The sequence below is a fragment of the Pinus tabuliformis genome, chromosome 2_2 (genome assembly GCF_031772625.1).
Source record: "Pinus tabuliformis cultivar Carrire ecotype Pingquan chromosome 2_2, CPIR1, whole genome shotgun sequence".
Taxonomy (NCBI): Eukaryota; Viridiplantae; Streptophyta; class Pinopsida; order Pinales; family Pinaceae; genus Pinus; species Pinus tabuliformis.
In genome coordinates, this window is record NC_142300.1 from 922,932,046 (window position 1) to 922,946,066 (window position 14,021).

Sequence of the window (14,021 nt, forward strand, 5' to 3'; positions counted from 1 at the left end):
CTATCAAATGATCTGTGTAAATCAATTTTCATGACCATTGCTTCCTTTTTTCTCAAATGGATTCTATGAATGGCTTCCTGCGCCACGGCTATCGCATCATGCATCTGGCAATTGTTAAGAAACCCAAACTGTTCTCTGGAGATATGGTTGGACAATACCCCTTTTATGAGCCTGGCAATCACCTTTGAGATAACTTTGTAGAGGATATTGCACAGAGAGATTGGCCTAAAATCCCAGAATATTTTAGGAGAAGAGTTCTTCGAGATTAAAGCGAGAAATGTGGAATTGATTGCACCAGAAATCCGCCCGCACAATCTGGCCTCCTCAACAATATTCAGGAGGCATTTTCCAAACAGATCAAAGAAGTGTATGTAGAATTCCACGGTCCATCCATCTGGGCTGGGGATTTTGTATTTTGCAAAAGAGCTCAGTGTTTGTTCAATTTTCTGGAAAGTGACCGGCTTATATAGTTCCTCATTCGCTTCATCATCAAACATAGTGGAATATTGGTTAATTTCCCAAATATAGTCTTCAAAATCAACCTCTCCCCTGGCTTGATAGAAGTGTTCGAAAAACCTGACAACTTCTCTTTGGATGTCCCTGGTTGTATTAAGTATTTTACCATTATAGGATTCTATCTGCCAAATTGTGTTGCAGTTTTTCCGGTGGGAGGCGTATTTATGGAAGAACTTGGTATTCATGTCACCATCCCGAAGCCACGTTTCTTTTCTTTTTAGATGCCAAGTGACATCCTGAATGTGCAATATCTCTTTTTTCCTTTTTTCCATTCCTCTTAGCTTATCCAAGTCCTCCTGTGTTGGGTTGATATGTTCCAAGGACGATCCAAAATCTAATATCAACTATGAACTATTTTTCAACTCGGCAATCATTTGTTTCTTCTTTTGCCTCTCCCAAATTCTAGTCCTCGATTTGATGATGTTTAGCTTGTATACCATAGTATGCATCTTGGAGCCTGCGCAGTGTTCAAACAAATCAGACCAGATCGTGTGTATGAGCTCGATGAAATCGGAGTCCTCCAACCAAATTTTATTGAATTTGAAAGGGATCCCTTTTGCAGATGTTCTCCATCTGCCAATTCAATAATATAGGAGTGTGACCAGATTTGTATGTTTTGTGGATACAGGACTGGAGATGCCCCAACCATTCAAACAACTCCTTGTGAACTAGGAAGTGGTCATCTTTTTCCAATGTAACTATCCCCGCTCACTTGTTGGTCCATGTCAGGACAAGGGCAAATATCTACCAGATGACAGTGCACAAATATTTTATATAACATGTCCGCCAATGGATCAATCCTATTGTGCAAACCCCATGATTCATGTGCCATTAATGTGGAATTGAGGTGCCCGGCCAGAATGAGGCCATTAATCTTCAAAATGTTTGATCTGTCGATTTTATCCCAAAATAGAGTTCTATCTCGACAAAGGACATACATGTTTAGTATGTGGATGCGCTCACAAAAACCCCGAAAATATCCACTAAGTAGAATATCGTCAAAAAACCCAAAATTAAAATTTGTCTATCAAATTATTAATTATAATAATATTTTCATAATTTATATTGCTTTCCATTTTAATTACGGTGAAAAGAGATGAAAATTGTTTTTTTCCCATGAGTGAATAAATTATAAAATCACCTTAGAAATCAAAGTGTTCACAGGGGTTGATAGTAATGACTACTTATTAAGAAGCAAGGAAAATTTACTTCAAGAATTTGATGTTTAGGGTTATATATAAAATTTCATTACAGATATAATGTAAGAAAACGATAAATTACAAAAAGCCAAAAGTTCTAAATGAAGCCCCATTGTTTTGTGTCGTTTTGTGTTAGGTTTTCATTAATTTTTATATTTAGGAAGTCCTATGAAACCTAAACTTAGCTAAATGTCTGAAAGTGAAAGTGCATTTCTAGATTTGTGAAGTTTATTCTCATCAATTTTTGTATTCAAATTTTATAAAGTGAAGTTTAAAATAAAAAATTATTTAATTAAAAAAATTATATATTTATATATATATATACACACACGTTTTTCTCACAACCATTTATTTAGTTTTAAAAGAATATTTATCTATGTTACACGGAACCGCTCTTGAGAGGTGGGAAATCCGTTTCAATGGTTTCTGCACTCCCGGTAGCTTTGGAACTGTATGGGAACGTTACCTTTTCAATTGGAGCTTCAATGGGAGCTTGGAAAAGTTTCGGGAGCTTTGAAGACTGTTTTTTTGTTTTTGAGTTCCGGCGTTCCCTAGGGTCGGGGAATACAAAGCCTGTAGAGAAATATGTTGAACTGCCCACAAAACATGAGCATATGTTGAAACCTTTGTAGGAATAAAGGCCAAATACATGTTTAACACCAATATCGTTAATTGAGAAAATGGAGCAATCTCTTGATGGGTTAAGGAAGCGTGTGGCACCTCAACGTAAGGGCAATATCTGGGATGTCAAGCTAATGAGTATTTCTTTTGTTGTTTATGTATATATATCGCAGAAGATTGTGTGTGCATGTTGTATGTGGCAATCAATGCTTAAACATTAGAGTTGTTTTTTCTCATAAGAATAACTAGAGAAACATGTTAGAGAACTGATAATGAACTTGACATTTTATATATATAAAAGGGAGAGACTTTGGGAGAGAGACACCCAAAGAATATATTTATATATAAGAAAGATTATATATTTATTATTTATATATTTAAATTGATTTTAATATTTGAGTATTTTGAATCAATATTAATTTTGATTATTATATAAATTATATAATTAAAAAAATATTTTAAATATTTTAATTTTCAAATTTTTTATTATATAATATTACCGCTCCCAATTAGCCGTTTCTGTAAATTTTGGGGAAACCTCTAGCCGTTCTGGAAACCCGTACTCAAGTTCCCAACGTTCCCACGTTCCAGAAACTCATACAACATAGGTATTTATACAGTTTTAAAATATTCTTTTCACGATAAAAAATTGTTAATAATAAAAATATTAAATTATTAAAAAAATTAACTATTTAACTTATTCTAAAATTACAAAAATAATTAAAATTAATTTAAAATAGTTATTTTAGAGCTATATATATATATATATATATATATATATATATATATATTTCATTAGTTAATATATATAAATAAATATATTTTTATAAAAATTATATTATTAAAATGATAATAAATTTTAAAAAAATTATTACAACTTATTTACTTTTATATATATATATATATATATATATATATATAAAAATACCAAAAAACTAAAAAAATAAAATAATATATATATATATATATATATATATATATATATATATATATATATATATATATATACCAAAAAAGCTCAAAAATCATTATCAAATACTGTTGGGTACGCCAATTACTAATAACGTTACGTCACAACCGTCTCTTCCGTTCTCAAAATAGCTTTTGTCACAATGAAGAATGGGATTTCAAATTTGCTTTTGTCACAATGAAGGATGGGAGGTACTGCTTTTGAAAAAGAGAAAAAAAGGAAGTATCTTTCGACTGAAAGTAGGACGGAAGGAACTAGGTTTCTTGTGAAAGAAGGGATCAGCACATCACTCGTGTGAAGGGTTTCGCTTTAGTTAAATGTGATACCAGGCCTCCTGTATTTAAATAGACATTTGGCACATAGGAAATCTGCAATGTTAAGGATAACGTATTAGAAGTCGTAGTTAACAGTAGAAGAATTCAGAAACGAGAGCTGGAGTAAAAAGCTAGAACGATGGAGGTCCTGTATTTCTTGATGGAAACCTTCTTCAGGAAGCACGCCCTCGTCCACGACGCATCAGTGAGATTCGATAAGTGAACCCTCCTCCAAATCCATGATGACTTCTTCCGTCACCGGGAGACCTCAACAGAAAGCTTCTCTTTTGAGATACGATCGCCTTTCTCGAACCTTAGTGGCAGTGGTGGCGCGGCTTGCTCGGTTCCGCTGGAAAGGCTGAACCCCATTTCCTCCAACGAGTTGAAGGTCGGGGAAGTTCACCTCGGTCGGGTTGTTTATGGGACGTTGTGCGTAGATGCCAACAGGTTATGCGGTATCATGACCTTGCTTGAGGATGATAACGGCCTCGCCATCAAGCTGGCAATATACAACGCTGCTACCACTCAGGAGGACATCAAGAGGCTTTACCCAAGAGGTGCCAAGGTAGCCGTCAAGGAGCCCTATTTCAAGTTCGCCAATGACTGTGGCCTTCTCATCCGCGTAGACAACCCCGCCAACGTTTTCAAGTTCGCAATTGATGGAGGGAAGCAGAAGGAGCTTCTTGTGGATGTGGAGGACTTGAGAAAAAAGGGAAACAGATGCTTCAGAGAAAAAAAGTGGGATGCAGCAATTGAGAATTACACGAAATGCATCGACGTCGCTCTGCTTTGGCTCGAGAAGTCCTCTAATGACAATAGTAGTATCAATACCCGCATCCTCCACGAATATTCCATCTGGGTGGAGACGAGGCTTCAGGTGAAGGAATTTGAGTTAGCACTGGAGGATTCTAACAAGGCCCTTCTCATAGATTCCAGCAATCTCAAAGCACTCTCTAGGAAAGGGCGCGCTCTGATTGGTCTCAGGCAGTATTCAGCGGGATGCAAATGCTTGGTGAAAGTTGCCAAGGCCAGCCTCGTGCAAAAGGAAATACAAGACGCCTTTCATTGGGCCAAAACTTTGTACGCCTAGAGCCTGAATGGCAAGTATGACATTTCAGACTACCTGCTCGGACGCGCATCTTCTCCTCTGACAGTGGTTGATTTTGTGGGTTCTCTGGAGATTAGGATGACCGAAGATAGCCGCGGACGAGGACTCTACACCACCCAAGAAATAAGGACTGGGCAGCTATTCTTGGTAAGCAACGCTGTCGTGGTTGCTTATGAGAGTGCCTCTCCTACCATGTTTCATGTGGACAACAGGCTTAAAGTCAATACTGCGTCTCAAGAAGATCTCGTGGCCGCGGTAGTCTGTGCTGCCAGGAAATCGTAGAGATTGCTCCGCCAACTCTATAGTTTATTCAATTCCTCTACGCCCAACAGCCTTCATGTTCCTGCCATAGATTTTTTTAAGAGGTACGGCCAAGAAGTAGAAAATGAAATTTTGCAGGAGGATGTTAACCGTATTCAGGATATTGTAATACTAAACTCATTCAGTGAAGATGTAGGGATGTGCGTTTCAAAATCGAAAGCAAAAGAAGCGGGACAGGGTCTGCGAGAATGAGAAAGTAGCGGACTCTGGCTGTTGCCGTCCCTCATTAACCATTCCTGCTTCCCGAACTCGAGCTGGCTGCTAGTCGGAAATGCCATGTTTATACATGCCTCCAAGCCCATCGGGAGAGGAGAAGAGATCACTCTTCCTTACTTTGATGCCCTCGTTCCCTTGTCGTAGCGCCAAGCCCAGTGAAAGAACTGGGGTTTTAAGTGCAAGTGTAGGAGATGTATTTTAGAGCACTCTTTTAAGAAATCCCTGAACCCTATAATTATAGTAAGGTTTGAACAATGGAATGAAAAAGCAAAGGAATTGATTGCTGAAAGGTCTCAACAATAGCAACCCGATATGAATCTTTGGGAACATGCAGAATTTGCAAGGCTATTTCAAGAGGCAGAGGAGATCATCAGGAGTTCCCATTTGTTAAAAACAGAAGAAGAGAAGCTCTGGATCTGTGCTTCTTTTTCGTCTGTATACCTCCTATCCACCATGTTGAACGGCTTCTTTCCTTCTGGTGAGAAACTTATGGAGGCTATTCAAAGCACTGTGCCTGGCGACTTACGAAACCTGGGCATGGCAGCAGGGCAGTTAAAATATTACCGGCGCTGGATGGCGGATGAAAATGAAGCAGTCAATGCGTGAAGTGCATCAGAGAATGCAAGGGAGGCATGCATTAGGGTGTTTGGCAGACAGAGTGAAGATGTTTTCGGATCCTGAACTTCCAGAGCTGTTTTGAGACCCTAAACGATGTTTAATGGGAAATCTGGGAGAAACATCGGGACCAATGTTGCTCTTTCCAAAGTTGTAGTGCTCGGATAGATATTTCTAATGAGCTATTGTATGCGTCAAGCGGAGATCATATGCCAAATTTACGACCCCAGGAAGTTGATGTACCAATTTACTCAAATGGGGCCCACAGTTTGGTGTTTCATCTTCTAGGGTTAGGTTTTTGGATGTTTAGGGTTCTCCATTGTTTCTCAACAATAAATAGGCTTTCGAGCCTCATTGTAACACAGTTCAGAGGCATGTAGCCACCACATCACTTCTCAGAGATAAACTAGCATCTCCCTAGCTGGTTTATTTCCATTTCTGTTTGTAAGCATATTTCAGTACTTTACATTAATGAAATGAAGTATTATTTCCTTTGCATATCTGTATTTATGGTTATCTCTGTAATTTGTTGCGTTCTTGTTTAAATCCGGATCAGTGGTATCAGAGTAGTCTCATTTTTCTCTGTTTTTCTTTGCATGTCCCCAACAAGGTCGGGATATAAGGAGTTAGGGCTTGAATTGGTTGAACCTTTGCAAGACCAGCCTCGCAAATCTAGATGGCCTCCCATGGCGGATGAAAAGAAAGACGAGGGGGCAGGAGATCCTATCAAAATCTTGCTCAAAGAAGCCCTTGAGCGATAAAGGAATGTGATGATGGACAACTTTGCCCAGATCCTTCAGCAGCTACCTAGGGGCGACGCATTGGCTTCCAATAGCTACTTTGGAAATGCCACACCGTTTAAGGTACAAGCTAATTTTGAAATCCCCATATTTGAGGGTCAGATAGACATAGATGTCGTCGATAAATGATTAAATCTACTAGAGGGTTATTTTTTTGTTCATGATTTTTCTAGTCGAGAAAATATTATTTTCGCTCTTCTCAAAGTAGCGCCCCATGTCAAGGACTGGTGGGAAACCTACTGCGAGAAAAAGGATGAAATTATAGGCTCACTATTTTCAGCTGCACCCACTTGGAATTCATTCCGGGATGCCATTAAGGAGCAGTGTTACCCTGTCAAAAGCTATCAGGACAAATACATAAAGTGGACCACGCTGCGACAGGGAAGGGACCAATATGTGCCAGAGTTCACAAACATTTTTCATACCCTTTGCACACAGTTGGGTATCAAGGATTCTGAGCTGCATTTGGTACTCAAATACCACAGCTACCTACACAGGTACATCCAGGAAGAGATGGAGTTCCTGAACATCCCCTCGCTTGACACGGCGTATCGATACGTTGTCAAAATCTAGCAAAATTTTAAATAGAAGAAGCGAGACTTTGGATCTGCGAATCCGAAGACCAAAGGACAAAGCCAAGGTAGGGTGACCGAAGACAACCCGTCGAAGCTGCAAGAAAAGAACAACACCATGAAGTAGAAGGACACAGGAAAGTGGTGTGAGTTCCACAAGAGCCCCACTCACAACACAAATGAGTGTCGGACCAAGCAGTCGCTAGTGGCCGAGTTGAAGGCTTCTGAATCAGATGCATGTTCCGACCCTGAGTTAGAACCCGATAAGGGGAATGGCAAAGGGAATCAGATCATTGATGCGAAGCCCAGTGCCACTGTTGCCACCGCCAAGATCCAGAAGAATGAGCTCGAAGATATATAGGAGGGGGAGCGTTTTTTCCACTCACAGATGTGGGTGAAGGGTTCGCCGCTGCAATTCATTGTCGACAGTGGCAGCCAAAAGACCGTCATTTTAGCAGAGGTCGTGAAGCGGTTGGGCATACCGACTATACCACACCCGCAGCCGTACAGTATCAGTTGGCTTCACCAAGGACGAGATCTCCGAGTTCACCAACAATGCCGCCTTCCCTACAACATCAAACCCTTCACAGACGAGGTATTGTGTGATGTTGCACCTTTGGATGTTTATGATGTATTATTAGGCTATCCATACTTATGGAGACGATATGATGTGTATAAGTCAAGGCCTAGCGCTATTATTATTACTTTGGGTAATTCATTATACATGATACCGGAGGTAGCCCCACCTATCGCCACCTCTTTGATCTCTGCTAAGAAATGTAGCAAGATCGTCTCCTAAACTAGGAAATTCATTTTCTATATGGTTCTCTCCCAAAGTAAGGGGAATATTGTAGCCACATCCATGACCCCCGCGAAGGGTTTCTCCATGCAGCGGAAGCAACAAAGGGATACTGTCATGACAGAACACAGGAACAACTTCTCCTCACCCACAGGGGTACCACACAAGTTTCAGGTCGGCGACAAAGTTTGGTTACATTTGCAGAAAGAACGCCTTACAAGAGCCCATCAGAAGCTCAGACCACTCCGACATGGTCCTTACACTAGTACTAAGGCTGTGGGAAACAATGCTTTAGAGCACAGCATTCCCCCATTCCTTTGCTTGCATCGAGTGTTCAATGTGTACTGCCCTCGATCATGCTTCCCACCATTACTGGACACATCAGAGATTGCAGAATAGCTCACCAGGGACCAAGTTCAGCAGATGGAGGAACTCAACGCAATGGGGACCATTGCTTCTTAAGGGGGGAGGAATGATCCAGGTGGATGTTAATGGCCACCCACTTATCCCACTTGGACCCCCACAACTGTCTCTTTCAGTTTTTCAATTTCCTAAATTGTAGCACAGTTTACTATTTTTAGCAGTTTTTTGGGTCCTGAACTTCCGGAGCCGTTTTGAGGCCCTAAATGACGTTTTTTGGGAAATTTGGGAGCAACATGGGTACATGGACCGATGTTGCTCTTCCCAAAGTTGTAGTGCTCGGATAGATTTTTCTAACGAGCTATTGTACGCATCAAGCGAAGATCGTATGCCAAAGTTATGACCCTGGGAAGTTGATGTACCAATTTACCCAAACGGGGCCCACAGTTTGACGTTTCATCTTCTAGGGTTAAGTTTTTGGATGTTTATGGTTCTCCATTGTTTCTCAACAATAAATAGTTCTTCCAGCCTCATTGTAACACAGTTCAGAGGCATGTAGCCGCCACATCTCTTCTTAGAGATAAGCTACCATCACCCTAGCTGGTTTATTTTCATTTCTGTTTGTAAGCATATTTTAGTATTTTACATTAATGAAATGAAGTATTATTTCCACTGCATATCTGTATTTATGGTTATCTTTGTAATTTGTTGCGTTCTTGTTTAAATTCGGATCAAATAAAGATATTTATATTTATATTAATATTTAAGCTGTAGGCTTGGTCTATATTAGAATTGTGTTTGAAGAATTTATATTTTCAATAAAATGATTAGTTGAGATTTGAAGTCAAACTAATATTCTTCATTTAATACATGATCTAATGTACAATATGAAAATTTTGGTGATAGTTTTTTAGTTTCCAACTCTTCTCCTCTTTTTAATAATTTATTATAAAATAATTTATGAAAAGTAATTGTAATTATAATTTATTAAAAAATATTTATAAAATATGGTGTTGGCACTCATTTGATGTTTTGGTGTGGCTATTAACCTGATTAATAATAAATAGATTCAAGTGTAAAATAAATTAAATTATTCTACGCCATCTGAACATACAATTATATATTAACTTAAAAATTAATATATATATATATATATATATATATTAAAATTTATTATTACATACAATGTTGAAAATATTTATGAACAATATCTAATGTAAAAATTCAAGATATGTAGTCACCTTGAATTAAACTAAAATAGAAGCCTTAAATTAAAAAGATAGCTAATAAATAGTGATCAGCGAGGTTAAAAAATAAACAAAAAAGTAGATGATAAACAATCGAGGCAGTGGGGATGGAGATTTGATTTGTCCTCGGATTGGTTAGCAAGTAGACATGTAAAGGATTGGTCAAAGCTTACTATTGAAACCACATCAAATATCATATAAGTGTATATTAATATTATCATTAACATTATTTTCCATCTATATATATTTGAATTTATTATTATATATTATGTTGAAAATATTTGTGAACAATATTTAATGTAAAAGTTTAAGATACGTAGTTATTTTAGATTAAATTAAAATAAAAAATTTTAAATTCAAATATATATATATATAAAATTAAAACTAAATATATGAATTATTTTTTTTTTCTTTTTTTCTTTTTTTAAAAGGTGGAAAAACCTATCAAACTCAGTTTGTCAAACCAACAGTGAGGACAGCCATCTCTGGTTGCTATTAGCGAATGTCAGTTGACACATCACTGTTATCAAGGAAAACCACGCCACCTGAAATAACTCGCTGGTGGTCCGTAAGGGAGCAGGGTTTCACTCCTGCCAGATGCCTCTGAGTCTTGGGCCGTTAACCTATTTCCTTACGTCCGAGGAAGACGAGCTCTTAGTCAAGCAGAAACAGTGTTAGGGCATACTCCAGATCCATATATGAATTATATTTATTAATATAATTGTGTTAATTATATATAAAAAAAATATATTTATATTTAAAAATATAAATTAAAAAATAAAAAATATATAATTCAAGTTTGAAATTTAACGACACACGGGACTCATTTATCGTATTTGACGATTTAATTTAAACATAAAACATCGAAAATGACCTTTAATTCAAATAAAAAATTATAATTTTGACGTGCGTGTATTTGGATAAAACGTCAACTTTTGTTAAAAACATATACTAATATCAAACAGATATACCAACGGTACAGAGGACGCACAACCACATTAATAATTATATATGGTTAATATGTATATATATGATTAACATATGTTAACATATGTTCATAGTATATATGAAACATATTAATAATTATTACGTGTATAAATTTAATATTAAATTTAAAGCATTTTTTCTAAGGCTGGTTTTTTTTATCTTTTTCCCGACCGTGTTTTGATCTTTCCCTTTTTATAATAATGGTGTTTAGGTTTTTTTCAGCAGAATCATAATGGTGTTTAGGTTTATTCTTATATATTTTCTAAAATTTCAATTTCAAAATAAAAATTTCTAACATTATATGTTATCAAATCTTTAATGAATATTAATAATGTAATTAACAGAAACCTAATAAATGTTTAATTAGATTATATGTTTAAATTTATTTCACAATTATTGGAATTAATTACGTTTTAATTTTATTTTATATATTTCTTATAAAAAAAATGAATATTTATACAAATATAGTGTATTAAAGAATCTTAGTTATTTTTAATAATAAAATCGCATATAATTTATAACAATATAGATTTATAAAATTTTATTATTGTAAATTTATATTTTGTATTTAAATTTGACAAAATTATATTTAAGAGAAAATTAGTTTTTATTTATTAGAAATTATAAAGTCAAATTTTTTATAAAGATATTTGTCAAATTAATATATATCTTAATATATATCTTATATTGAGGAGTTTTGTCATTAACTAAGACTTTAAAAACTCATCAACTATCTTATTAGAAAAAAATAATAAACTCTTTAACTCAAAAAAGGAATAAACTATCTGTTAGCCCCCTAATTTGCTCTCTTTTTGCCATTTTTCCCTTCCTAAATCATAACCATTTACCGTTGTTTTACCTCTTTTATACACCCTCATCTTGCACCAGTCCAAGAACGGTGACATATTTCGTATAAACTTTATTTTTCATACTTTTAATTTAACTTAGCATTAATTAATCATTTATTACATGATTTCTTACTTTTAATCACTCTTTGTAACTTATCGATATCTCCAATGTTTATTTGGTAGTTAGAGTACTTACCGTGACCGCTGATCCTAGTGTAGGATCGGATTTTGCACCGTTGTCAACATAGCAAATCCTTGCAGCAGATTCGAACCTCCTTGATCATCGCCTTGTTTTGAGCAGCTTCAACCATGACAGCAAGATCGATCCAAAGGCAGCCGAGATCGAATCTGTGAAGAACGAAAGCTGGAGATTGGCTACGGCCAGTTTTGCTAACTGTCTAAGTTTAAAGGCCAAAAAGCTAAATTCTGCGTTTGGTTATGTAATCGGTTGAATGATCTATTTTGGCCTTTGGCCAAAGATCTATATAATGTAGAATGTAAATAGGACTAAGGGAGTTTTTGGATAGAATAGAGACACAGCCAGAGAGGCGGTAATAGGTTGCTGTATTTTGTTATCGCCCAAATCTGGGCTGGATGATGTATTAACATATGTACTTGCCTCAGTGAATTAATAAAAGGGAGCTCCGCCTCATGTTTCACAAATCGCATTTCTATATTTGAGCTGATGAATTGATTAAAGTACTGAGCATCATTTTTATTTAAAGGGGAAACGCGCTGGTTGGCTAGGGCCCAGCCAACCCAACACATTTACCCCATTTCCCGTTTTCCTGTAATTGGTGTTTATATTGTCAAGTGTGATTTAATTTTAAGCACATGCATTCATGTCTGAGTGAAAGCGGATCCGTTGTGTGAAGTAGATAAATTCCCTTTCCTGCACTTGATTTCAGATTGGTTTTCCTCCGCCTGGTCCAAGCAGGAGAAATAACCCTGCACTAGTGCACGTTGGTGTGATATCTCCTTTTCTACAATTCTGTTCGATTGGTTTTCCCCGCCTGGTCCAAGCAGGAGAAATGAACCTGCACCGGTTCACGTTGGTGTGATGCAGCAAGCCTTCTTAGTTTACTTCCTGCAATCTTTTTTCTTTCATTAAATGCTTATGACAGGATAAATGTATATGGATTGTTTCTTTATTCCTGCACTCTATCAAGATCAGAAACATTCACTTTTTATGTGTGCAATTTGATTTAACAGTATAATAGCACTTGCAATAATTAAGCACTCATTTTAAGAATTAAACACTAAGTGCAAGAAGCTCTGATCCGGTGCAAGAACTAGTTTCTTGCCACGGGATTTGAGTGCTTTGAACCTTCAAGCCTTGCAGGAAGTAAAAAGCCTTTAGTAAAGACACCATTTATACCTTCTGCATAAATCTCTGTTCCTGCACTAGTGCCCGTAGACTGCGATAGTACAGGACAGATTAGTGCAAGAAGGAAATCTCTAAAAGAGCAGGTTTAAGGGCCCATCTGATGCGAATGCTAAGTGTCTCAGCTAAAGAAAAACACACACTCAGTAGTTAAAAAATAATTAGCTAGAGTGATTACCCTTTATCTTTAATCCCTTCTTGCAAATGCATTCTTCCTTGTTCTAGTCTTAGATTATTTTGATGGTTCAAGTTGCCTTTTTCTCTTTTTAATTTGATTCTGCAATCTTTTCTTTAAAAAAAGTAGGGACTTATATTAGAAAGATTCATACCATCTTTGGCATTGCCTGTGCTTCGTCTCTAAGTTTACGGATCCCCCGGGTTGACAAATTAACTGTTGAGGATTTTGCTTAAATGTAATTCCTGCACCCAACATTTTGGCGTTGTTGTCAGGGAGGCGATTTGATTTGGTAAGAATTTTCTAATTATACAATAGAGGTAATTTTTCCTTTATTTTTGCAGTATTGTTTGAAAAAGCTTCTTTGAAAGAATTTTACTGGTGTTAATTGATTTCTGACAACATTTTTATTAGAAGTTGTTTGTTATTTTTCTTTCTTTTTTGAAATGAATGCCTAGAAAAGGTAAGGGTTTGAAGCCCACTAAGGGCTGAAAGAATTCTGAAAACAATTCTCATATTGGGTATCTTTATGTAAGCAGGAAGCCCAATCCAATTCAAACCCATCACGCATGAACAATCCACCTGGATTCTGGTGACAATAGCTCAGGTGTGGTTCAGGCTGTTGAGAGTGGTTCAAGCAAAATGGAAACAATGGCGGACCATGAAGATCATGTGGAAGGGACTCGTGAAAACCAGGTAAGTGGAGAACAATCCACTTTTGTGTTTCCGATTGTGGACCCTGATACTGTGGCGCAAATGAAGAATATTCCACCATCAGCTCTCCCTCATTTCCATGGTAAAGTTCATGAAGATCCTGACTCTTTTATATTCGAGTTTGATATTTTGTGTAGAAGTTATGATTATTCAATTGACGCTTAGAAGTTAAGATTATTTCCTGTTACTCTCAAGGACTCAGCTCTACGCTGGTTTATGGGGTTAGGAGGAAACACTATAACCTCTTGGGATCAG

At 36.7% G+C, this 14,021-nt stretch overlaps 1 protein-coding gene across 1 annotated transcript; it reads left to right on the forward strand.

The window, feature by feature from the left end:
* The first annotated feature begins 4,080 nt into the window (after positions 1 to 4,080).
* Positions 4,081 to 4,710, forward strand: LOC149196080 (uncharacterized). Its single transcript, XM_089408153.1, has one exon. The coding sequence runs from the start codon at positions 4,081 to 4,083 to the stop codon at positions 4,708 to 4,710; it is 630 nt and encodes a 209-aa protein (XP_089264279.1).
* The last annotated feature ends 9,311 nt before the right edge of the window (positions 4,711 to 14,021 follow it).

What these genes read in the sequence shown, in the direction of transcription:
- LOC149196080 (XM_089408153.1), top strand. Translation starts at nt 4,081, where the DNA reads ATGACCTTGCTTGAGGATGATAACGGCCTCGCCATCAAGCTGGCAATA.